Below are 27,170 nucleotides of genomic sequence, written 5' to 3' on the forward strand. Positions count from 1 at the left end.
CTGTGCGAACAAATTCCGCAGCGAAGCCTGGCCAACCTGAGCGTCTGCCCTGGCGTCAGTGTCCAGGCAGTAATGCTTAGCAAAGGTATGAACCGACTTCCAAGTGGCTGCCTTGCAGATTTCAGCAATCGGCACGTTACGGAGCAGAGCCGTCGTGGCAGCTTTGCCCCTGGTGGAAGGAGCCTTAGGCTTACCTCCTAAGGTCTTATTAGCCTTCTGGTAACACAATTGTATGCAGGACACAATCCACCTAGAGATGGACTGCTTCGAGGTCGCAAGACCCGTCCTGACCGACCCATAATTGATAAACAACTGGTCAGACCTACGAATATCTTTGGTTTTATCCAGATAAAATTTCAACACCCTCCTAACATCCAGGGAATGGAGAGACCTCTCCGCTGGGGATGAAGGGTTCTGAAAAAACGTAGGCAAAGTTATAGTCTGGTTGACATGAAAATCAGAAATAACCTTGGGAAGAAATTTAGGGTGAGTACGCATAACAACCTTAGCAGCATGAAATACAGTATAAGGTTCATTACAACACAACGCCTGAATTTCACTCACCCTGCGGGCCGATGTAATGGCCACGAGGAACGCCGCCTTCCAGGACAGGTGCTGCAACGAAGCCTTATGAATAGGTTCAAAAGGCTCCTTCATCAATCTGGACAGCACCACATTCAATTCCCATGAAGGCGAGGGAAGCCTGACAGGAGGGAACACTTTCTTCAAACCTTCCAGAAAATCTTTGATCACAGGGATCTGGAAAAAGGAAGTCTGCGAAGGGCATTTCCTGTAGGCAGTCAATGCAGCAAGATGTACCTTAATGGAATGGACACTAAGGCCAGACTGCGCCAAATGTAAAAGGTAAGGAAGGATGACATCTTCCTTGCAGGTCGTAGGATCATGGTTGTTAGAATGGCACCAGATACAAAACCTCTTCCACTTGTAAGCATATGAAGTCCGAGTGGAAGGTCTCTTAAACTCCTTCAGTATGTCCATGCAGTCATCGGGCAGATTCAGATGGCCATATTGCACTATCTCAGGAGCCATGCCGCCAAACTCAAAGACGAGAGGTTGGGGTGTAACATCCGTCCCCCGAACTTCGTGAGAAGGTCCGGCCTGCACGGCAGCCGAATGTGAGGAAGGAGAGACCGGTGAAGAAGGTCTGTGAACCACCACTGCCTGGGCCACTCCGGGGCGATGAGTATCATCCGAGCTCTGGACCGGGCCAGCTTGATGAGTACCGCCGGAATCAGGGGAATGGGAGGAAAGGCGTACAGAAAGCCGTTCGTCCAGTTGATCCATAACGCATTCCCCAGCGTCCCTTGCTGGAAGTACCTGGAGGCGAAGTCTCTGCACTTGCTGTTTTCGGCGGTGGCGAACAAATCTACGTCTGGAGTTCCCCACCTTGCGAAGACTTCTCCTAGTACTTCGTCGTTTATGACCCATTCGTGGTTTTCCTGAAGCAGTCTGCTCAGTGCGTCTGCCTGAACATTCTGCACACCTGGTAGATGGGTGGCCGTTATCGTCAGTCCTCTGGCCAGGAGCCAGTGCCAGATCGTCTGCGCCTCCTGTGACAGTGTGCGCGATCTCGAGCCCCCCTGCTTGTTGAGGTAATACATCGTGGTGGTATTGTCCGTCTGTACAAGCAGAGAGTTGTTCTGGAAGGACGGAAGAAAGGCCTTCAGCGCCAAGTGAACAGCCCTGAGTTCCAGGAAATTGATGTGATACGTGGCCTCCATCGGTGACCACGTGCCCTGAATCTGCAAAGTCCCGGAGTGCGCTCCCCATCCCAGAAGAGACGCATCCGTCACGACAGTCTGCGTGGGAATGTCCTTGTGAAAGGGAACCCCTCTGAGGAGATTCTCCGCCGAACACCACCACGTCAGAGACTGAAGAGCATGCAGCGACAGTCGAATCTTGTCGTCCCAAGATCCTTTCCTCTGATCCCACTGGTCCTCCAAGCACCCCTGCAGCGGTCTCATGTGCAGCCGTGCGTGTGGCGTCAGGAAGATACAAGAGGCCATCGATCCCAGTAGAGAAGACACCGTCCTCACTGTTGTAGATGGAGTCGTCATAAGAGCCTGAGCCTTTCGAAGGAGTGATAATCGTCGCTCTTCCGAAGGAGACACGCTTGCTGACAGCGTATTGATGGAGGCTCCCAAGTACTGTATGCATTGGACCGGAGTCGGGACAGACTTGGCCATGTTGATGTGCAGCCCCAACTTGTTCAAGAGAACGCACGTCTTCTGGAAGTGTGCTCGCGCTTCCGAGAAGGATGATGCCTTGATCAACCAATCGTCCAGGTACGGGTAGACGAACACCTTGTTCTTCCTCAGGTGTGCTGCTACCACCGCCATGCACTTCGAGAACGTTCTCGGCGCAGACTTCAGTCCGAATGGGAGTACTGTGTATTGATAGTGATTGGTGCCGACTTGGAACCGCAGGAACTTCCTGTGTTTGTGTGCAATGGGCACATGGAAGTAAGCATCCTGTAGGTCTATAGCGCAAAGCCAGTCCCCCTGTTGCAACTGAGGGTAAATCTGATGCAACGACAGCATGCGGAACTTTTCTCTGCGAATCCATTTGTTTGCCTGTCGCAAATCCAGAATGGGCCTGAACTCGTTCTTGTCCTTCTTGCGAACCAGGAAGAACCGGGAGTACAGACCTCTTCCTCTCTGAGACCGAGGTACGTCTTCTATCGCCCTTTTCCTCAACAGGATATCCGCTTCCGCCTGAAGCTCGCGCAGCTGAAACTGCGAGCTGACCGGGGGAATAGCTGGAGGAGGGCTGGTGAACCGAAGACTGTATCCATTGCAAACAATATTCAGCACCCACTTGTCCTGAGTAATTTTTCTCCACTCTGCCAGAAAAAGTTGGATGCTTCCCCCTACCGGAGTGGGTAACGGATCCGGGGGAAGTAAGTTCCTAGGGCCTAGGCCCCGCCTGGCCCTTGGGCGCCGGAGCCGATTGCTGGCCTCCCCTGCCCCTCTGCCGCTTCTGGAACGGCTTCCGGAACTGCTGCTGCTGCTGGGAGTGTCCTGAGGCCTGTCCTCGACCTCGGCCCTGTCCGCCGAACCGCCGTTGGAAGGGGCGGTACTGCTTCTTGGTCTCTTTGGGCTTTTCCAGGCCCACAGCCGTCAGCGTTTCGGCCTCCGCCTTCATGCGGGCCATTTCATCATCAGCATGTTTCCCGAAGAGGGTCTCACCGGAAAACGGCAGATTGGCCACCCTCTGCTGTGCGTCCGGTTTCAGGGACGTAAGCCGGAGCCATGCGTGACGCCGCTGGTTGATCCCGTGGCAAAATCCGTGAGCCGCCAACAGGGAAGAGTCCGCAGCCGCGCTGATTATCTGGTTGGCTACCAGCATCCCCTCACTCAGGACTTCCGTGAAGTCTTCACGCTGCTCCCGGGGCAAATGCTCCGCAAAGCGCTCAAGGGAGTCCCAGAGGGCGCGGTCGTAGCGACCCAACAAAGCCGTGGCACTCGCCGCTTTCATGGAGGTCGCGGAAGTACCACAAACTTTCCTTCCTGCCGAGTCCATCCATCTCGATTCCTTGTCCGGGGGAACCGTGGAGGTCGGGGTGGTGGCATGCTGCTTGCGGGCCGCCGTGACGATGACGGAGTCAGGTGGAGGCTCAGCCCTCAAAAAGGCCGGATCCGATTCGGGAGCCCGGTACTTCTTAAGTAATCTCGAAGGGGCCGCCCTCGTCACAGCCGGGGTGAGAAACAGAGCCATAGCAGGTTCTTCCAGGCCCGGCACCAGGGGCAGGAGAGGACGAGACAGATGCCTCTGATGCAGCGTCTCGAAGATGACCGACGTCTTCGGTGTAGGCACCGTCAGGGAGATGCCGAGCTTCGCTGCGCCCCGCAACAGTACGTCCTGAAAGGCCACCAGGTCATCTATCGGGGACACTCTGGTGTCCGGAGACCCCGATAGGGTAGGTGAATAATCCCTGGTCCCAGAGGACCTCGTGTGAGAGCGAGACTCGCGCCTCCTATGGCGGTGCCTCGATCTCGTGGATGATCTGCGCCTCGATCTGTCCTTCCGCCCAGAGCGAGAGCGAGACCTGCCAGCCCGTGGGCGCTCCTTCGGTTTGCGCGGAGGGGTCTTCCTCGGCTCATCACGAGGCGTCTTCGGTTCCTCCCGGGGTTTCGGTTTCGGAGTCCCCTTGGGAGGAGCAGGCAGGGACGGCAGGGAAGTGGACCTCGGAGGAGGAACCTTCGGCTGCGGTGCGGGCCCATGCGGAGGGACCGGAGGTGGAGGAGTGTCCCCTGAAGGCAGTGGTGGTTTGGGCGGAGGGTCCTCCTTAGGCACGGGGGGAGGAGTCGGAGTCCTGGGCCGGGACGGAGTGTACACTTCCGAGTACACCGAGCCCGGTGTCCCTCCAGGCGAGGGGCGCGGAGATCCATCCCCATCCGCAGGCGACCTCTTCCTCTTGCGACCACCGCTGGAAGCAGCGTGACTCCTGGGACTAGAGTCCCTTTTCCGCCGTTTTGGAGCGGGTGACCTGCTCCCCGACGCTGACCGCTGTCTGCTGGACGCAGAACGACGCTTCTCCGGCGTCGAATGACGTCTCCTGGACTCCGGCGTCGAGCGCCGTCTCCTCGGCGTCGACCGCCTCCTCCTCGGCGTCGAACGCCGACTCCTCGACGTCGACCTTCGGCGTCCTCTCGACGTCGGGCGGTCCGCCCTCGACGACGAGCGCCGCCGTCGCCTTGATGTTCCCGACGTCGAGGAGCCCCTCGACGTCGATCGGCGGTGTCGCCGCGACGGAGATCGACGGTGTCGCCTCGACGACGACCGACGGTGTCGCCTCGACGGCGAGCGTCGGCGCCGCTTCGACGGCGAGCGTCGATGTACGTCACTGTGCCGCCGGCGTCGGTATGACCTCGACGTCGACGAAGACGATGACGTCGACGGCGGCCTCGACGTCGGTTTCTCCTTCGCCGTCGAGCCGTCGCGCCGTCTCGACCCGGAGCCCCGGGGAGAAGGGGAGCACGCCGTCGTCATCCCTCTCGACGCCGTCGTCGATGCCATCGACGCCGACGGAGAATGGGATCGTTGGCTGGACTTCCTGCCCCTGGGGAGCCCCCCAGGGGCCTCAGCAGAGGCAGAGGGATCCCTCCCAGGCTGCCCAGACCCACCTGCAGCACGTTGGCGCCTATCCTCCAGGCCAGCCAGCCTGATCTTCAATCTGTCCCTGAGGGTCCTAGCAGAAAGTTGCTGGCAGATAACACACTCCTCAGGGCCATGATCTTCTGGAAGGCACACGATGCAGACATCATGGGGGTCGCTTTTGGCCTTCTTCCTCTCACATGCTGGGCACTTGACAAAAAGGCCAGGCATTTCGGAGCCCCAAAACGCCTAAAAACAGCACAAAAGTGAGAAGAGAACACCAAGCAGTAACAGCAACACTTTTAAAAGTTAAAAGTGCAAAAACGAATTCAATAAACCCTTGTAAAAGGGAGAGCTCAATGCCAGGGTCCTGTAAGCAGGAGCCGGAAAAAAGAACTGAAGTAAGAGGGACCTGCTATGCATTCTGGGATACTGGGAGAAGTTCTGTAAAGTTCTCTTAAAGGCACAGTATCCTATTTAAGCCACATAATGGCAGCCTATGGGGCTTGTCTGTCCCTGCCTTCCTCTCTATCATTCCTGAGCCTTTGACTGGGGGAGGCAGGTTTCTCTATGGTAGAAACTAGCAGGCTGTGCTGTGTGTGGTGAATTTTGGTGGAATTTCTAGTTGAAGTACTGGACAGTGTAGCCTGTGGATATAGGCTGCATTATTTGTCTTTAAATTCTCTCTTAAGTGTCTTTGCAGTTTCTGCATTATTTTGACAACTTAAGAGATTATTTTTGATTGCCGGGGTCCACGCACATGGGCGGGACTATTCACTAGATTATGACTATACACAGAGATCCCCTACTACAGAAATGGCACTGTGCCAGAGTTAAAACTTCATAGTTGCAGACAGCTTAGACTACTGCTACATTTTGAAACTAAACTGCGTAGTAAGAAATATGCTACTTACCCTGTATGCATCTGTTCGTAGCATGTAGTGTTGCAGATTCCAATGCTCTGCAAAGTCCTGGCATCTAGTGTTGGGCTCCGGTGTGTGCAACGTGTTTTTCCTCGAACAAGTCTTTTGAGTCACGAGGTATTGTGACTTCTCTTCTGACTGGTAATGCGCATGGGCAGCTGCTCCATTGTTTGACTGTTTTCCGCACAGCAGGTGAGGATGAGAATGAAGCATAGAAAAGAAAAGGGCAATGGCCATGCAAAAAGATAGGAGGACTTCTGCAACACTCAAAGACTTTCGGGTAAATGGGTGGGTGCATGTGAATCTACAGCACTAAATCCCATGAGCAGATGCTTACAGGTTAACATATACCGTTGGTGGCATATGTAGCTGTAGATACACATGTTCAACATAAACTGTAAAGCGGTGGCTAGCCTGATGATGTTGCAGTAAAATGAGAAAGAATATGTAACACAACTTGGCCGACTTTCCCTTGTTGGCGTGCTAAGACTTTCACGTAGTATTACCTGGTCAACATGCATAGAGTGGACAAGGGAGCTGCTTTAAAAATGTCAGCTATGGGGATTTTGACAAGGAAGGCCATACACCCCCCTTCTTGTGGGTGGAGTGGGTCCCGGGTAGGTAGGCAGATTGCTTTTGGCCTTTGTGTACTAAGTTCAAATGCACTTGCTGTGCCCACTTTAGAAAAAGTACAGCCTTTATGTGGTTTAGAGAAAGCAACAAAGAGTTACTCAGTTTTACAAAAGAGCTTGGTCCAGTGAATGTAAATACAGGAGGGCCTGCTTAGCATCTAGTGTATGAGTCTATGAAGGGCCCTCTCTTCCACAAAGTCTGGCTGCTGGAAGCAAACTGGTAGCTCAATGGTTCGATTAAGATGGAAGGGGATACTAGCTTTGGGGAACATTTTGGATTAGTCCTAAAGACGACTATCAATGTGACCCTGAAAGAAGAGCTCCTCTAATGTAAGAGCTTGGAGCTCGCTCACACGCCCAAAGAAGTGATAGCAACGAGGAAGGCAACCTTCCATGAGAGTAACTGTAGGAGAGGCACAAGAGAGGGACTCAAAATGAGGGCCTGTGAGTCGAGTTAGGACTACATTGAGGTTCCAAACAGGGGCTGGAGGAACCCTGGGTGGGACAACCCATTTGAGTCTTTCCATTAAAGCTTTGATGACGGGGACTCTGAATAAGGAAGAGTGCTCACTGTTTTGTAAGTAAGCTGTGATTGCAGCCAAATGTAGGTGCAAGCGAGGCCTGATGGCTGAAGATGAAGAAGGTAACAGACTATGTCATAGACTGACTGAGTCGCTCAATGTGTTTGGAAAGGCAGCAGTGGCAAACCTTTTCCATTTTGCCACATATAAGGTCAGTTTGGTAGGCCTACAGGCCTCTTTAAGGATAGACATGCATTCCGGAAACAGATGCAAGTAATCAAGCTCTAAGGGCTCAGGAGCCAAATTGAGCTACCTTCTATACATATGCCCAATGATGACTTAGGTATGTGTGAGATCTGGCCAGTTGGACAGTTTCTCAAGGGGAACTACAGGCAGGTCTAGAACAGTTGTGAACCAGGGTTGTCTGGCCCAAGTAGGATCCACCAGGATGAGGCTGAGGGACATTTGCAGAAGCTTCCAAACCACATACCGTAGGAGTAGGACAGGAAGAAAAGAGTATCCCTGACAAGTTCATCCATAGTGCATTGCCCATGATCTGTGGAAACCTGGAGGCGAAGCTTTGGCATTTGTGAATAGGTCTACCTGAAACCCTCAACAACAGAAGTATGAAAGTAGAAACAAAGGGTTGAGTCCTCACTCATGGACTTGTTCCCCTACCCTGCTTAGTAGGTCAGCAAAGTTGTCCACACCTGGTATGCACTTTGCTAGCAAATGTATCTTGAGGCTAACTGCCCAATGCCTAATGTTCTGGGCCCCCACCGACAGCTGTGGAGTGTGTGTACTTTTTGGTTTCTGAAGGAAAAAAATTGACGTTGTGTTGCATGTTTTGATGAGGACTAGCTTGTGTTGGACCCGGCGTTAGAAGGCCTTGGATGCTAGCTGGTTGGCAGGCAGCTCTAAGTGATTGATGCGGAAACCACGTTGATGTCATATGGTGGAGATGCACCCTCCATCCTGTGAAGCCAGAGACACAGAGCAAGCATGGCTTTTAAGAAGGCCACTAGAGTTGATATCTTTAGCCAAAGTATCAGCAGTGTCAATGGCACGTCTGAAAGTGGTGTCTGATAATAATTTGCCCTCAGAGATGAGCTGATGGCCACACTGTCTGTATTTCTCTGGGATGTGCTGGAGAGTCCCTTCAACTCATACCAGTGGGCCTTATCATAGCAAGAGAGCAAGCCGAATTAATTAGCAATCCTCCATTGCGAGGCCAATTGTGCAGCAACTTTCTTGACTGCTGCATTCATTTTCTTACTCTCTTTATATGGCGGAGTTATTTTATGTTAGATTATATTTGTAAAGCGCCAATCACCAAAAGGTCTCTAGGTGTTTGCAGCATGGACCAAGAGCCCGGAAATCCCTTAATCCCGCTGATACTCAGTAAGGTGGATTTATCCATATGCCCCAGTAAACAAGATGATTTTGAGTTTCCTCCTGAACGGAAGTAGGGTGGTTTCCGTACGGATACTATCCGGTAGCTTGTTCCAGATCTGGGGAATCACAACTGAGATAGCCCGCCCCCCCCAGTGTTGCTCTGTTAAAGTACAGGCAGGCCAGCAAGCTAGACTCAGATGACCGGAGACAACGTCCGGGCACGTAGGGCTTCAAGGGATCTTTGATGTAATTGGGCGCTACTCCATATTGTGCTTTATGTGCAATGCACAGACCCTTGAACCTGACCCTCTGCTTGATAGGCAGCCAGTGTAGCTGTTGTAGCAAGGGGTGGCATGTGCTCTTCTTGGCAGTTTAAAGATCAGCCTTGGTGCATCATTTAAAACCATCTGAAGTTTCTCCAGGAGTTTGTCAGGAAGCCCTGTGTATACTGCGTTACCATAGTCCAGGAGTGGCATTGCCAATTCCTTGGGCATTGGTACGCGTATGGGGTGTGTGAGTCACCAGAGAATCCAGTAGGAGTTGTCTGCTGTTGTGGGATGGGTCGGTAGGAAGGGTTTGTATTTTTTATCCACCTTTTTTTATCTACCTTTAGTGTAACTGCCCTAGTGGTTCCTTTGGTGGTGTTAAGTGAAGTTTTAGGCAATCCCTTGCAAATATGCAGAAACTGCAGGGTGTGCTCAGTGCTGGACAGCGTCGCTATCAGGAAGTCATTGTCTTCCTGGACGGTATGCAGATCAACCTTGTGGAAGGTGGCAGCCATGGGAACCACCTCAGGTAAGAGGTAGTGTATCCTGAGGGGAGGATTTGCCGGGATAGAGATCTGGATCCCTGTCTCTCAGGGGAATCATCATTGTGGTCGTCCCAGGGGTCGTCTCCAGGGTCAGGATTAGAGTGGGCCTCATGGAATTCAACAAGGTACTAGCGGCTGTTACCTCCATAAAAGGAATGTGGCACGCCCTGTGGAGAAAGTGATGGCAGTCGCTTATATGGTGATGGCACCCGAGGAGGCGGTGGGGGTAGAGGAGGAGGAGGCGGAGGTAGAGGAGGAGAAAGAGCTAGGGACTAACTTGAAGTTGGCTAGTGCACCTGTCCTGATGTCTCCTGTTCTTGAGAGGAGGTGGAGGCTCCAAGGAAAGCTGTTCCTTGAAGGTCAGTTTCCATCTTCCTGAAATAGCATCTTGCAACTTAGGTGGCAGTTTTGTCGAGATCTTTACTGTCTGTGGGTGGATAGTCTCTTGTTGTGCTTCCAGCTCTCCCTGGAGACGCTCATAGATCAGCAGCTCCATATCCTCTGACACTACCGATGACAGGGATTTGGCACTGAACGACTATTTCAAAGGGGTCTTTTGGTTTGTCAGCGCCGGATGATGCTTAAGAGCTGAAGACGTTTTCAATGCTGTTTGGTGTGTCTGCGTTGATGGAGCGGTCAGCATTGAAAAAGGCAGAGGTTTGCGAGGCAGCTTTGGCACTGGGGTGTTTGTTATTGGCTTTGAGGTTTTTTGTTGGAGCCAATTAGGGCCTGCAGGCAGCGGTGGACTGGAGGCCCATTGACTAGAATCGAGGCCTGATCACCACGGAAGGGTCGCTCGGCCTGTGAAGGAAGACAGTGTGCCGACACAGGGAGGGTGTACTCATGGTGTGCCTCCAGATCCTACTGCTCCTCAGTCTCTAACTCCAATTGGGAGCTAGCCTCGTGGTCTTCAGAGGGGCCAGCCTTCGGCTCCTCCTCAACATTTCTTTCCCTAAAGATGTTGGTGGTGTCATCTCCTTCATGGCTCTACATTATGCGTCAAGCAAGGTTTCGATCCGGTTGATACTGCAGGACCTTCTTGGAGCGAAAGGCAGGCTGAACACAAACACGCAGCCTCATTGTGATCAGGAGGAAAACAGAGGTTGCAGGTCTGTCGGCGAGCGGTCCAAGGAAACAGAGTGATACTGGGGGCAGTATTGGAAGGGAGACCTTTCCATCACTGTGTAATCATCAGGGACAAGAGGAACCAAAGACGAGGTACTAAGGCCCCAAGCAGTGACATCGAAAGAAACGCTGTCATCGAAGGCAGACAGACGAGGAGACCAGGAGAATAGAAAATGGAGTAAGTATTTTCCATGCCAACGGGAGAGGCAAGGTGGAAGAAGTCTGATGATGAACACCTCAGCCTGTGACCCAGAATCGGTAACAAGTCTGAACCGGACAGCAGTAAAAAACAATCTAACAATGGAGCTGATGCCATGGGCATTACCAGTCAGATGAAGTGTCATTACACCATGTGACTCAAAAAAGTTCTTAGACAAAAAACTATTTGAACAAATTTGAGCCCAACACTACAAGGCAGGAGTATGCAGAGCATGTTATCTTCAGCTGCACGTCACTAACCTACATTTTCTTATGGTAATACTTTTTAAAAGCATGAACTGTTTATGTTCCAGAGACTTGTTTTTTAATATAATGTTTTTTATACTACAGCCTTTTCCATGGATGGTAACAAACAGGTGTCAGAGTAACACAACTGAATTGTATTAATTAATCAACTTTAAAGAGATGAAAGACTTAGTTGTCTTGCTGGCATTCAAAATTGTAACTGGCCAACCCACACATCTGCAGCAAAAGCGGAGGAAAACAAGTGATGAGTGGGTTACTTGTCAGACACTGGTAATTAGTCTGGATTGCAATCCAGTCCATAATTGTTCCCATTATGCCACCTCTGACCAGAGCCAGTCATATCCAAATTAATATAGGCCCTTCACCAATAGGACAGTCCAGCTTGAACGGACAGGAGTGGTCTTTTATGAACAGGAAGGTAAGCAAGCCCAGACTGGTCTTGTCCTATTTGGACCTCAGCAGAAGGTAGCTTGAGTCCTATGATTCAGTGGCAGAAGACCGGGCCTGGCAGTTTTGGCTGGACAGTTCTTGCAGGTACAGTACTGAGACTGATTTGCTTATGGCAGGTCTCTATCTAGAGCGGCATAGTGGGAGAAAAGTATGAATTGGAATGTAAGTCCAATCAAATAACAAGTGGAGGAGATGAAGTAAAGCTTTCCATCCAGCACCTTGTTTGCTGCAGTTGAATGCCCAAAGACAGGCGGGTATGTCCAGATATGGATCCTGTGCTCACTGTGCCACAGGACTCAAGCTATACCTCCATGACAAGGCCTAAGGAAAACGAAACTGACATGTGGTAGCTCATGTTCCCGTCTGAAGGGGACCTAGCCTGGTAGTTCAAGATGGGCTGTCCCTATTAGAGTAGGACCAAGACAAATTTGCATATGGCAGGTCTCTCTACAGTAGAATAATGGGCAAAAACATAGCATTTGAATGCAGCATGAGTGATTGTCAGTAACTGAGAGTATTTCAAGCAATCCAGCCATCACATTGTTAGCGGTTACAGCAAACAATTTTTAAAGCCATCATTTGTATTATCTAGTAATGCGCAAGTCCGAGATTTTATTCATACCGTGGTAATTCACTGCCAAAAGTAACATGCTTTGAATGTTTCTGTTCAAAAGCAAACCAATACAGGACACAAAAGACAAAGAAGCATCAGATGGTTACCCCGGCACTCTATTTAATTCAATACCCAATTGAGGTAATCCAGGGCTGACAATTCGAGTTGCAAATATGGACAATATTATGGTTGGAAGCAGTGGATAAAGGAATAAGTCAGGAGCACACAATCTACTCAGCATCAGGGTGATTTTAGAGAATGAAACCCTACCTGCGGTTCCGAGAAGAAGCAGCACCATGATCCAGTAAACCCAAAAGAGTATCAGAGCCAAAAAAGTCCAAAAAGGCTGGAAGACTAGCAGTGGAAGATGGATGAAGACCTTCCCGGCCACGTGAAACAAGGCAATTGTGAGGGCCACTCGTTTGCGCATCACAAACATAATCAACAAAAGAATAACCTGAAAGATTAAACAAAAAGAGGAAAATTATAATTTCAGACTACAGGACGTTTTTATTTATCATTTGCTGGTAAAGTGACAACTTGCATGTACGTCCTGGTGATGAGCCGGAGTGTCAATCGGATCTGGCTCTTCAGAATACAGTCTTGAGGATTAAGGAATTCTAAATGATTGAGCAGGAACACGGTTCAATGGTTCATAAATATAGGGTTGACCAAATGCTGAAATATATTCCTGAATCTAAATATTTTAAAATGTTACTGAGAAAATCCACACCAAGAAGTACCTGCCACTCATATTTCAGTGTAATCTTTTAGCAGCCTTAAAAGAAAAGTGCCAGAACCTATAAGATACCAAACATAATGAAAAAATCAAAACTTGCCTAAGGAAACACAAACCTACATCATCTACAAAAAACAAATGCATAAAACGCATTATAAGGACAATTGTAGTCAGCCTGATGAATCTATTTTAAATTATTGTTTAGTGAGATAGTCTATAATGAGGTCATATTCTGAAAGACAAGTGGTGTTAATCATAAAATCAGAAGACAGTTTTTTTCTGCTGTGACTGAGCATATTGTATCTGCACCAGTGGGATGTTTGGACACACCTATAAAAAAAAGCTACTTAACTTTGGTAACATTCTTTCTGATGGACATGGCAGCTTGTGCAGATTTTGTCGTATGCCAGATGCCACATTGAATGAATTATTTTCCCCACAAAAACATATCACAAACATTAGTGCTACGGACTAGGTCACAGGAAGTGATATCAGAGGCAATATTAATGCACCAAGGGTGCCACTGATGTCATTTTTGCCCCAGTTTATACATGCTTCATATAGGATAAGGACGCAGAGGGTGGATCCAGAGTTAAAAAAGAAAAATAAAGCAAGAAGAGTCCAACATGCATCCTCAAGAGGGCCAAAAGGAGGGCAATCAAAAATCTGCTGGGGTCACCATATCCATCAGAAGAAATATACCAAATGTAAGCAACAGATTCTGCAAATGATCACCCTAACAAGCAGTGGTTAAGATCTTATTTTCAATATAGATCAAACTTTGAAGCACTGGTCTCCTTTGCAGTTTGTCCAGCTCATTCAGACAGCAATGCTTAACAAAAGAATGCATAGGCCAGGCTGCTTCCTAACAAGAGGCATTGGATTGGAACTCCTAAGATGTGGTAAATATGTTGCACCTCAAGGAAGTATGGTAGTGAATCTAGTAACCAATTGGCATTAGTAGCTTAAATGCTAATGTGTTAAGAGACACATTTCTGCCTATGATGCATCTATGTCCTAGCTTTCTGGAGAAAGAAGTGAGGACATAAAAGGTTGGACTGGGTGAGCTGTTCAATACTTTCAGGACACCTACTACGATACTGTAGAGGTGGACTTAGGTGTGTCCCAAGTCTCTTTATTGTAAGTGAGCAGGGTCTCTCTGAAAGGAATAACGGGTCCATAGGTTTGGTTACCCACCAGAATTTCTTTAAGCAGAGAGGACTCTGGCTGTTCTTAGGACCCAGGGATCTATTTGCTACATGCTTAATGACAACTGAAAAGTGGGCCTTACTCCAGATATATAACCCTCGAACGTGCACATTTAAAGGCTGGTGTCAGTCTGTAGAAGAGGAAGCAAAACATTCACTAAGCAATGATCACCCTCACCCCTATGGATTACCACATTTTCCAATTGCAAAGAGTCAGACTTAAAAAGGTGGTTTATCCATGCAAGAAAAACCTGCTTTGAAATTAGATTGTTTGAAATACTCGGAGGACCTTCTCCTGGAAGAACAGAGTGAGGACTGTTTTCAACATCAGGACCGACTTGTCTAAAGCCTGAAATGGTATGGATGCCACCGCCCAAGCAGCTGATATCAGTGTTGAAGAGGAAGGAACCACCAGGGAAGTGGAAGGCAAGGCCATATCCTTTGAATTCTAAGAGGACTTTGCCAGAGTTGGGGCCAAAGTCACTGATGCTGCAGAGAAAATCAAAGATGTTGTCAGCATAAAGAGCATCTGTTGACCTGCAAGAGTGAGCTGCGGGTGATTCTTCTGAAATACAAATATCATGGCTTTCTAGAAGACTTCAATCTATGCCTAAGACCTTACAATTAGGAAACAAGCGTACTTGTCCTTCAACAAGGCAAGGATGGGTTTAGAATCGTGCAACCTGATGGCGCTGGGATACATTAGCACACTCAAATCACAGATGACACCTTGTGTGAGAGGCTTAAAAACGATTTAATATTTATGAGCTGAGATGAGGTGTGCAAATCGCTAAATTACAAGTACAAATACCTGGTCTGTCTTAAAAAATTTGTGATTTTACATTTGCAAACTGAGTTGACAATAAAATTACAGTGTCATTGTGTATCTCGAGAATTGTTAGAGAACTTAAAACAAAATCCTATAAATGACGGGGTAACTCTACAGCAGTACCCTGAGCCCAAGAATCAAGAAGCCAACAGTATTTTAGTACATGCTTGGTAGCCTGTCTGTTCCATGTACTGATCTGAAGAGGGTGTGGCCTGTTATGAGGAAGTTTTTAGATCCATTCATTCATCTAAACAACCTGATATTGGTCGAAATTCACACATTATTTCATGTATGAATTATCCTGAAAATTAGGGAGCACTTCACATCACCAGATCATGGTGAATGAAACACGCTAAGGACAACATAAGATGATCATTGAATGCAAAAGTTAGTAGAAGAGAACTGCAACAAAGGGGAGGAGAGCTAAAATCCCACACAAAAAACCATACCGAGCGGTTTTTAAATCCCTCCCGCAGTCACGGTACTCTCTTTAAATCATGCATTTAAGACTTTGATCCATACAGAGACACAAAAAGGAAAATATAAAGCACTGTGATCTACAAACAGTAGGACTGAAGACGAGACAAGAAGAGAGCCACCTGCTAGAGTTCTACTAGTGAATGAGAAAGGTTTGCAATTCTATGTGCTATATAAAGTCAGGAAAATAAAAAATAAAAAAAATAAGAGAAACGGGCCAGAGAAACCACAAAACACTGCATACACTTCACCAATGCCATAGTACCATACCTTACCTTTGAATATATCACTACAATTCCTGCATCAACTGAAAGCACATACTTCTGCTCCTCTTAAAATAAAAACAAAGAGGGAAAATGCCAGAGAAAAGTGTACAAAGTGTATCTGTGAAATGTATTGCGGAATCAGAAAATGGATGAATGGAAATGCTCGAACCAATCTGAACCACTAGTAAATTCCATTCTGTCGCTTTAGCTATGCTGAACATCAGCCACAATGGTGTACAACACAACCCCATCAGTCGGCAAGTCTCTGCATCATCATGTAAGAATCAGGAAATGAGCCGGTCTTCTCCAATCACTGAGCACAAGGAAAAAGGCAAACAAAAAGTAATATCTTCTCCTTACTGCACTAGATACCAACCAGCACGACTACAAGCACTTACAGTGAAGACAGTGGCAGCAATGGCATAGATCAAAAGAGCCTGAAGGTTGTCGGTGGCAATCTGAAGCTGATCTGGAGGAAGTGCGTTATTGAAGGTTTTTTTATTATCTGCGTACAGCCACCACAGAACACCTGTGCCTCCTGAACAGGAAAGAGACAAGAAAGGAAGGTCAATCGTATCCACTTTATATAGGTTTAAATGGTTTATAGCATAAGTAACACAAAATATCTAAAAAAAAAATATCAACTTAGATTTTTTTCATTATCACTATTACCCCAAAACCATGTCAAAAATAAATATTTCAGTACCTCACAACTTAGCTTCTCCCACATCACTTGATCACATTTTTTTGCCTAACACATGCGCACACAGCGGTACCCTTACTAGTCCATGAAATCACTGTTGACACGAATTGCTGCTACTACATGTCATATTTTGTCGGATGCTTACATTGAAATTACATATCATTGAGGAGATTGTGTATTTGCGAATTTTTATGGATGAAACTGCTATATTTTGAACATTGTACTTAGTACCTTCTGTGCAGATTTAAGGATTTCTTGATCGGAGATTCATAGCTATAATCGCAGGCCAAGCTAATTCAAACTGTTTTTCAACTGTTGGCTTCCTGACTCTTCTGCTCGGAGTCAGACTGGCCTATAGGGCAATATGGCAGTGCTAGAAAGGCTGGTCTAATTGGTCAGAGTATGGGCCTTTTTTTGGGGCATTTTATTCTTTGACACACTAGTTTTTACTGTTGATTTCCCGGATTTTACCACAGACATTACCTGCAGCAAGATCAAATACAGTATCTATCCCCACCATGCAAAACACCTATTTAGAGCGTCCTTAAAAGTTCAAAACGGCCCCAATTTTCATTATTGGCCCCTTTTTTAGCTATCCGATTTGCTCCTGGGAGGCACTTTTTTCGATGCCCAGATCTATTTTTATATTTTGAAAAGTAAAAAATCACTTACCTGTGTATGGCCATCGCCTCTCCTCCCTCCTCTTTTGTTCCTGATGCCTGGTAGCACACCGCCCCCTCCCCCCCCCCCTCCCAAGTCAATCACGTCGCGTCTGTCATGGTGGTAATAGTATTACCAGCATGACAGCAGTGTCCTGATTGGTCTGAGCAGCCTGGTTTGCCGCTCAGACATTGCCTGGAACTGTTCTGCACTCTGCTGTGCAACAAAGCCGGGTGGAGAGATGCGAAGTGCTCATAATGGTTTCGCCATCAAACGACAGCCGGCAAAAACTGTCATGCGCACTTATGGTGTCCACCACTACTCCTCCCTGCTGGCTACTGCTGTCCGTCAGGATAGCACGGCCCGGCCCCAGCGCTGAAAAATAAAATGATAATAACATTGTGTTATTAGTATTTTTATTTTTCCTTTTAGCACTGCTCAAGAGAGCAGTAGGGTGACACTCCTCCACCTTAACAGAGGAGCCGTCGCTGTCTTTCGCTCAGCCGCTAGACTTTCTGATATGGGCGAGTAAGATATTTGCCAATTTATAGAAAATGTTTCATCATTTTAGAATTCTAGAGTACTAACTGTAATTTTTATGGCAAAATGTCACCCAGCCTTTTGTTAGTTTATTGCAGTCTTCTCTATAGGACCATATTTCAATTCTACAGCTATTATAGCAATAAGGCATTCAGATGTGCCACGCTTTTGCTCATAAAATAGAATGTTAGAGGTCTAGTTGTCTACAGAACTCTATGGTGAAGCAGCTGTAGAACACCATAGCATCAGCTGACATGCTGCTGCTCCTGTGGGAAACGTGTTTTCCTCAAAATGTCAGACTTTATTCTCACATTGCGGAGGAAGATATTTGTAAATTTATGGAAAATGCGTCCTCATTTTACCTTCCAGAACACTTCTCATCTTGTCCATGGAAAAGATCACATGAGAAAAAGATGTTCACTCAAACATAATTCATAAAACCCGAGCAGAGGGTCAGCATTTCCACATAGGGTAATCACACTAGAGCTCATTACAATACTTTAAACTTTGCACGTCACCACCAACAACGAATCTAGGATTTATATCGTAACTAAAATCCGTTATCACCGTATCTACTGCTACCTTTTTGTAAACCTCAAAACAAGGCTTTCACTAAAATGCCTTTCAATAGAACAACAAGCATTGGCATAGCCAATAGGTCTCGCCCTTGGGACCTTTTAAGTGTTTAGGCATTGAGCACATGCATACACAGGAGGAAGGACACTGACAGCGATAGGGGTGGGGGGAGGGAGAGAGCAGGAGGCAGAGAAAATGAGATTTAGAGGAAGAAAGAGGAAAAGAAAAGAAAGGTTCTGTAAGAACGTGTGAAGAAACATGCAAATTAGTGACATCCCTCCTGAGTTGGCGAGCAAAGAAGGATGCTAGTTCATAGGATTCTCCCATCCAAATTAAACTCACCCTTGGTTAGTAGCCCTAACCAGGCCTCAGTCGTCATTCCCTACACTGAACAGGCTCTGCCAGGTAAGTAACTGCAAAGTGTCCATGCCCTGTTGATATCATATTAACAAAGATTAATCAGCCGTGGTTGCAACCAAGCTACTTACCCTTTATGCACAGCTCCGGATGAGGCAGGTTTGAAACTGAGCTCTGCCACAACCGGAGCATAACCCCATAATCCAGCAAGTAATCTATTGTAGTAAGGGAGTACAAGGCAAAGGAAGCACCTGGTATATCTGAGAAACCGGCAGACCCGGAGTGAGGTCTGCGAAGAGACCCCTCAGCATGAGCAAAACCAAAGCCTAAAGAGACAGCGGGTGGACCCGTCAGTGCCATTGCTGGAGGGGAAGATTAAGTAATTTGCCCAGAATCACAGGATGTTGAACCAACGCCAAGACTTGAACCTGGTTCCAAAGGTAGGAACTCGGCAGCTCTAGTCATTACAACACATCCTCTCCCCTCTTTCATGGTTAGTACTTGGTTCTGTTTTAGGCGGCGCTAACAGGAGAAATGGGCTGGTGCAAGCTATCCCCCGACAGGAGCTACAGGACTTCTTTTTTTTGTTTTCTTTTTACAAATTAACCACTGCTGTGGGGAGTAACTTCTCATGAATGAATGAACTGAATATGGCGCTTTGACATATAGTAGCTTCATTATGGCATCTGCTATTTATACCTGGCTGGTGATTGCCGACTTCCGGGTTGTTGTGACACCGGCTCTTTAAGACTACTCCTGTGTGAGATGCTACTGTAAGCCACCCTGAAGGGGGGCGATCATCACGGTGAAAGGTATACTCTTTATTGCTGTTACACAGCCTCATGGGGCAGTTTGGTGCCTGTTAAAGCTTGGTGACAGCTTTCCCACTGCGATGTCCTTGAATCCTTAGCATCAGGGTGGTAATGGAACGTTGTATTCGTTAACATACGATATGAAGAGCATTTATGAAACGTTTCCTTACAGCAGTAGGTGTCCCAGCACTTTATAGCAGATGTTTACTGCTACACGGTACAACGGTACTCATTTTATAGTCCTCGGGGAGTGAAAGGCAGGGTTATAACCTGTCACCTAGAGTGCGGGGAGGGGGCATTGGATGTATTAACCCAGCAAGACATTATACCCTCGCAATATAACATCAGGCGTCGTCACTACCAAGGGCTGCGTCTCTAAAGGGGAAGCTGGGGTCTCGCCCAGCTTCCCCGCGTGTCCCTGTTCCCCCCACCTGCAGGTTGGGGATTACCTGCAATGTCTGAATCCAGACTAGCGGAGCTCAGCTAAGGACGGGGCTGCACTCCCGTCTCTCACATCCAGCAATGACCCTGAGAGACACATTCAACCGGTGCAGACACCAGCGCAGGCATGAAGCATATGGAGCCTGCGCGCTTTCGCGGACGGTGACCTCATCGCAGCATCACGTGCTGGGGAATTAACCACATCCTTATACCTGACTTAGAGGGCAGGTGAAAGAAGTTCTCCATAAAGCACGCCGGCATGAGCGTGCCCGTGCACATCTCTTTACAGGGCGGACAGAAGATGTGCATGCGGGGACTGGCTTTACTGGCGGCGCAAAAAAAGTCCACTGAGTATCACGCCCCCAGTAAAGGGGCCAATAACCGCATTCACATCTTCCGTCTCGTTTGTCTCCCCGCGTGCATACTGGAATCGTATTGATTCCAAAAGGCCTCTCATGGCAGGACAGCGTATGCGCTGCTTTCGCAAGGCCGAGACCTAAAAACAGGGCATCTGACTACTAAAAAAAGAAAATCCAACGACTGTGCTTTTTGTACCCTTCCATTCAAATACTTCCATGAAAAGCAGAATAACAAACAGCTTTGTGAATTTTAAGGGTCTGATTTGCAACGGAAATATTATCCAAGGAGGAAGGCACCCCCACGTTTGTGGTGGAGTAGGGCCTGCTGCTTTCCCTCTGGACCTCTGACTACACCCCGGTGGTCATGAACTACCTACGAGTGTCCTTCCCATTTAATAACATTGCTTAAATAGTACTCCTATGCCTAAAGTGCTTGGTGAGTTTAGCACTGAGCTAGAAATAATTCCAAAGGACTCTCTCTCTATCTCACTTTAGCACTCAATGAAACCTTATTAAAACTTAACAGGCTTATACATTTGCATAAGTGTATCGCCTGCCTAATTTGGCAGAGGAGAAACTTGGTTGTTAAACTTAATTTACCACTTTATCTTAAATGCTAACAACGTGGTGTTCATTGAAGACCTTAATATAAACGTTTTTGACCAGTCCCCACACAAAGAGACTATTATTAAACCACCTTCATAGGCATTGCAGAGGTCACTTGCCTGATCTATTTTTTTGGTTTGTTTGTTTATACCTCTGGCTAATTTATTCACAGATGTTGCTTTATTACTTATCTGGTTGGATTCTTGGGCCACATAACCTGCTTTCGCATAAAGTCACCATGTCAAAAGCTAGGAACTCAAAAAGAATGAAGCCCAGTTTCAATAGCCTCTTATATATGAGTCAACACAAATGTAGACAATAATTCTATCGCTAGTGATTCCATGTACCCTTTTCAATTTTCTGAAGCTCTACCTCATGTTTTATATAAGCTCCCTCCTTTCCAGGCAGGCTCAGAGATTAATTCCTTCACACATGTTAACAACTTAGGTTTGTCCCAAGATCTTGCCAAATTGAAACCAACTATTGTTAACTAGAAAGGTCCTTGCTATCTACAGAAGATCCAACAAAAATATTCTCTCACTATATAGTTAACAAAAATCTTATTATAGTACTCAAACTGCACCTCCAGACAACATCTCTCTGACTTTTTAGATTGGTTTCCGATATCTACCAATCCTCAGATTACAACCTTCTCTACATCGGTCAAAAGAAACGTGCAAAGCCCTCTCTGGACTCTTTTGGAAAAGGTGGCAGGCATCTGGATTCAGATGCCTTCAAACTAAGGTCTTAAAGCTAGCAGGCTGGAAGTGGAAGGTGGTAGGTTCAGAGCACTGGTTGTATTCAACCTTTCAGCAGCCTTTGACATTACCACCTCCTGATGCACATATTGCACAATATTGGCTGCGATGGTAACCCAAATGGTGTCAATGAACCTTTACAAATCTGATGTGAGCAAGCTAAAGTGATAAACCTTCAAGGGGCCATACATTCACCTTTATTGTTCATGATGTACATAGTTGTGGCTGTACAATTAGACAAGCGTAATATATATGCTAATACACTTGTTACTCTATAAGCTTTGGCCCCAAACTGACTACTGTTCCCGCCCAATGCCATTAGCCATGACCAAGGAAGTGACAGAAGTAGGCCCTTTCTGTTTGTCCACAATACCTCTTATTCAAAGCCAACTATAACACTCTATGACTCTATTAAATGAGAACAATATGCTGTTAATATGATGGAAAAGCAATAAAAATGTGTTTCAAAAAGATTCTAGCCCAACTATTCCTAGACACCTTACATTTATTGTGGCTGTGAGATAAATTTGGAATATTTATAGTGAAAGTTTGTAATCATATCTCACACAATTCGCTCGGTCTTGTCTTCAAATTAGCCTACAGATAGAAAATGAAAAATCAATCAACATCTCAGCACAATGCAGAACACTTCCTTTTCGACTTTATTGAGGGCTTCCTGTGCTTTCCATCACCTCAACTGATGGTGGAGATGGTGGAGGACTTTACTGGGGTCTCATAGAACCTTTGTCTCTCTACAGCCTTCGAGCTACAGCAACAAGATCCCTTCCTGTTCTCCCAGGTCACTTGTATCCCAAGGGAAGTTCTCACTCCATTCTCTGGGAGTACAACTGCAGTGTGCTTCCATGCTCTAGGAGCCATTTGCCTGGATAGAGGCATGGGAGTGAAGCGGGTGTCTCTCTGTTGGTGGAACACACGGTCCAGGCACAGGCAGGAGGTGAGTTAATAGGGTGTTGCCCCTTCATGCAAGAATCCACGTCAAATTTTGCTGTGTGATCTAAAGGCGCCGTACTTGACTATCTTGCCTCTAAACTCAACATACCTGTAGGCACCCACACTACTTTGAGCACATTACTGGCTAGGCTGGAAATGTAAAAACGTCATAAAACATGCAAGCCAACAGGCTTTTGTTGTGTAGACTAAACGCTGGAACAACCTTTCTTTGCACATCAATGTCCCTCTTTTGTTGATACAATTCAGGAAAGGTCCCAAATCACGCCTCTTTAGAAGCTTCTTACAAACCTAGTCTGTAGTCTTGACCCCTCCCCACCTCACACCACTGTGATGCTGATCCCTCCTGCATTTATTTACTCCTACAGTCCTCAGTTCACATTGTAATGAACCTTCTGTATTCTCACATGTTGGCTCTGTAATCTGTTGCTAAATTAGGCACTGCTACCAGAGCAAGATAATTTGCAGAAAATAAAAGATAGATGGTGCGAAGATGCTTACTTTGAAAATAAAAATTGTGATGGTTCTAAAATTAACAACAGGTTTGTAAGTTGATGGGATATTGGACATGCTCACCAACTTGATAAGCGACCGACAGTATTGTGAATTGGCTTTCCTTTTTGAGCCAAAACTTTTGACTGACTTTTTAGCCCTGTTAAGTTGAACTCAAGAGGTGTCCATCCACTTCTGGATTGTGCACAGAAAGTCTAGCAGCGGCGTCATTCGTGACTATAATGTAAAATTAGGCGCTATAAGGATAAAACCTCTATACTAATGCACTGATATTGCAAATAGATGCATTAAAGCATTTCACATAGATACATATATGATTGCCATTGCATGGTGCAGACACCATGACTTTTGATTCAATAGTTTCTCTCTGTTGTGTCTTTAACACAGGATGGGAGTCGTGGCACCAAAATAAATATAGAAATGTATTTTGGGCACAGTGGTAAGACAATCTACGTCCTGCCTTCACCATTTTGGGTAAAATGCTGACAGACATTGTTGACAAATGTTAAGTTGAATTTCATGCACGGAGGCCATACCCAAGAAGGAAAATGAATCGATAAAATTAGAGGAAACACAGAAATTTTGACATGGTGACAGGCATAGATAAAGAGGAACCCAAAACATGGAAGCTGGAGTATTTGCATAGACTAGTGGGACTCTCCAGAGACTTGGGGAATACCAATGCTACCTGGAAAGTGCCTTTTTTAGACAAAACACTCTGCTGTCATAACCGAAACTGCAGCAGAATTGAAACTTAAATGCACAAGAATACGCATGCTGTGAATTAACGACAAACTTATCTCAAATTTGTGTATTCCAGACCAACAGAAGCGTCATCATCACTCGATATAACTAGGCATGGGCGGAATTTCTATTACGTACAGTAATCAGAGTAAGAGTAACGTGGAATTTGCGATAATAATTCAATTACGCCCGGTTAAGCAATTTTAAGTAATTTTGTGGGGATAAAATTCGACAGCAAGGACACATATAGGGACTGCAAGTGGCTGCTCAGACTGCTGTTTATGCTCTGTTGCATTTAGTGCTATTTTCTTCACAACCATTTTGGACACGAGGGAACATTTTGTGCTAAGAAACTAGCTCTAAGAAACTAGTGCTTTGCGCTGGGTGCAGGTTGGGGGTGGTGGAGGGTAGATTCCACCCCAAGTGTACATTTAGCACGCACCAACTCGCAATTCATGTTCTGTTGCATTTAGAGCTATTTCTTTGCGCAAAATGCATCCTCTCGTCCATTTTTTACACGAGGGGGCATTTTTGCTCTAAGAAAATAGCACTGAAACCAGGACTATTTCTCTTGTGAAATTCTGACTAATCTTGCTGAATTTTTGGGTAATTCTGCACAATTACGTTAAATTAAATTATGCGAGTTACGCCCGGCCATACAGATTACTCTTTGTAACCAAACATTTTATTTAACAAAAACACCTGTACAAAACAAAAATGCTTGTTTTGTCCAGCAAATTTGGAGATCTGAATTGATCTGTAAAAGTCCACACTGGCATATTTAATATAAACTCATCCTCGTTCTGTAAAAAACATGAACTAAGTTCAAGGCTTCCATAAATTCCCACTAGCACCACAAACACTGGCCATGCCCACCAGCCCATTCCTTTTGCCAACCACCCCTTATTAATATCTCTTCCACAAACGGCCCTAGGATCATTCAACCCCAAATCCCCTCAATGGTCCTTCCCACAAACCCAACACGTCAGATTGCAGCACTTTAATTGGCCCTATAAACCTTGTCAATACCTCAAATCGTCTCTTTGAGCCCTTCAGCAAGAATCACCTTTGCAGTTTTTATACAGCCACGGTGTAGATTTGCCTCTACTGGCCCCGCCCAGTGCTTACCTTGTTCTGCAGCTCCCCAAAGGCCATTATAAAGCTCCTGCCCAGTGAACACACACACACAGCTAAATAAATATAACCGCCTCCTAGTGTGATCTAGAAAAGACTGCGATCCTCCATTAAAAAAGAAGCTGTGTTGCACTTCTCCATTTCCAAATACCCATCTCCCTACCACACAAACATTTTGTGATACGGTCTTTCTCTGGAAAATCTAAATAGAATTTTCTGCAGCAACAGCCATATGTTCTGCCATGATTGTTTATTTTGTATCACAATGATAAGTATGGTTTTTAACAAAGACTGTGTCTACTGCATGGCATCGTGTTCCCGGGAACCTATTTGCATTCTTAGGTTTTCCAAAACACTGCAATCTGGTTCTTACGACAAGTTGGTGCAATGGAGGAGAACTTGACAACAGCTTAGAGAACGTATTATTTTGTTAAATACATTTGCAGACGTAAAGTGTTTTGGCAACATGGAATGAAATGAAAACCCTACCAATGAGCATGCTTACCAACCTGAGCCCTCCATGTATCCTGAATGCATCAGTTATGCGAGCTCCTGCCTGGTCCGGCCTAACAGCACAGGCTACTGACCAGAGCAGCCAGTAAGCACCAAGAGCGAGGTCTTGAGGGCTTCTCTACGCTAGGAGTTGAATTAGCCAAACCTTCAGCACCCTCTGGTGGGCTCACAACCTAACACAGATTCCTTTGCCATTCTTAAGAAACTGGGCATCTGAGGAAAGAGGGTAGTTTCAGTACTCTCTCTCGCCTCCTTCGTTTCTTTCAGTTTGTGAACACACAGAGAAATCTATGTTGTACGGAAAAGACACACATGATAGGATTGGCTCTTGACAATGTGGCGATGAGAAGAAAGCGTTCCATTGACTCCTACAGACATTCACTCATGCCTCCTTATCATCTCCTCAACATGACTAAGATCAGACGTATCTAATTTCTCTCACTATTACCCGCACTATAACTTCCAGACTTCCACTTCCTTCCAACTCCAACCAATACCTCCCCTGCTCCAGACATTGTTGCCAGTCAGTCAGCTGCCTAGGCCCGCTACTAAAAATTAAGTACTGCTCAGCCCAAAGTGGAACTGTTTTTATTGAAGACCACTTCACAGTGTCTTCTCAATTCCTCAATCAAGGTACCTCTTTTTCATCCTCTCCACTCTCCTCCTTAGCAACCTATGGTAACCTTAAAGGTAGAAAGCACAATACAAGTGAGCAAAATATTATTTTCATAAAACAAAGCCCTTTCTGTGTAAGACAAAAAAGTGCGTACATTCTTTATTAGAGTGAAGCATTATTTCTTGTTGCATTCTACAGTATCCCTCAACATTCCATGTATATGGTAACTATGATACATACGAAAAGAAAACATGAACACTTCCTTATTCTCTTCTCCATTATCTTCAACTGGACTAAGCTTTTTCATGTTTTCGTTTTTTGATGAATCATAGTTACCCAGTACTTGGTATTCCGTGGCATACTCTAATGCGGAAAAAGAAACATAGCCTCATCTGTATGTTCAAAGTAAACCATTATATTGTTCCACAAAAAGCTATGCTACAGCTGGGCAAGCGTTTATCGTTTTATCGATGAACAGAAGGCAGCAATCTTGTTCTATACATTACTGAGAGATCTGGACAATTTAGTCCTTTTTTTCTTTCAAACTTGATACACAATGCTAAAAGGGTAACAACACAGCTTGAAATACAGTAGACATCACTAAGGCTTAAATTTACTTACCAATTGACCCCAGTATGACCAAAATTGTTATGATCCAGACGAGGACTCTAGAAATATACCTGATTATTACCATCAAGATCATTGATAAAACTGCAACGACAAACAAAAGAAGAAAAAAGTTCAGCGCCAATAGAAGAGGCACACAATGGGAGAACACTTGTATCATGGTCTAGAGCATTCAACAACCCCATTCATTACTAGCGGTCACTACGTAGGATATGCATTTATATGAAAATGTCAGTCTGCAAGTATGAATCGAGTGAAAGGGAATAATAAATAATCTGCATCCAATAAACAACATAATGAATGCTTTGGGCAATAAAAACAGAGTGAACAAAGAAATACTTTGGTGACAAATCCAGCTGATCAATAACACATTTTCTATAGTGGATACAGCTAACAGTGCAATTGGGTTTGGACCAATAATGAACTCTTTTGGTAAAAGTCGTATTTACAATTGTGGCCTAATGACAATGTGTTATGCTGGTGTCTAATGAAGTTTACTGGTTTCAATTGCTATTGGCTTTGAACTAGAACATGTTCTCCGAGTTTTCATCATCACTCAATTTTTCATTTGCCTGAAAACTTGTAGGCCACAGGAGGATCCAGGGAAAACCATGTGTAATGGGTCAACTTGAGTAAGTACCTTTGGCAGACATTCCTTTCTCAATCTATA

At 46.0% G+C, this 27,170-nt stretch overlaps 1 protein-coding gene across 3 annotated transcripts in view; it reads right to left on the reverse strand.

Annotated features, from left to right (window-relative positions):
- Nucleotides 1-27,170, reverse strand: part of SLC44A1 (solute carrier family 44 member 1) — a 576,430-nt gene that overhangs the window by 79,156 nt on the left and 470,104 nt on the right. For all 3 annotated transcript variants that reach the window (XM_086962088.1, XM_086962089.1, XM_086962087.1), the window contains exons 7-9: nt 26,495-26,584; nt 15,971-16,110; nt 12,324-12,510 (exon numbers count right to left, since the gene is read on the reverse strand). In XM_086962088.1, the coding sequence (XP_086818214.1) occupies nt 12,324-12,510; nt 15,971-16,110; nt 26,495-26,584 (417 nt within the window). The remainder of the gene's footprint in view (nt 1-12,323; nt 12,511-15,970; nt 16,111-26,494; nt 26,585-27,170) is intronic.

This window comes from Lissotriton vulgaris, chromosome 3_1 (genome assembly GCF_964263255.1).
Source record: "Lissotriton vulgaris chromosome 3_1, aLisVul1.2, whole genome shotgun sequence".
Classification (NCBI taxonomy): domain Eukaryota; kingdom Metazoa; phylum Chordata; class Amphibia; order Caudata; family Salamandridae; genus Lissotriton; species Lissotriton vulgaris.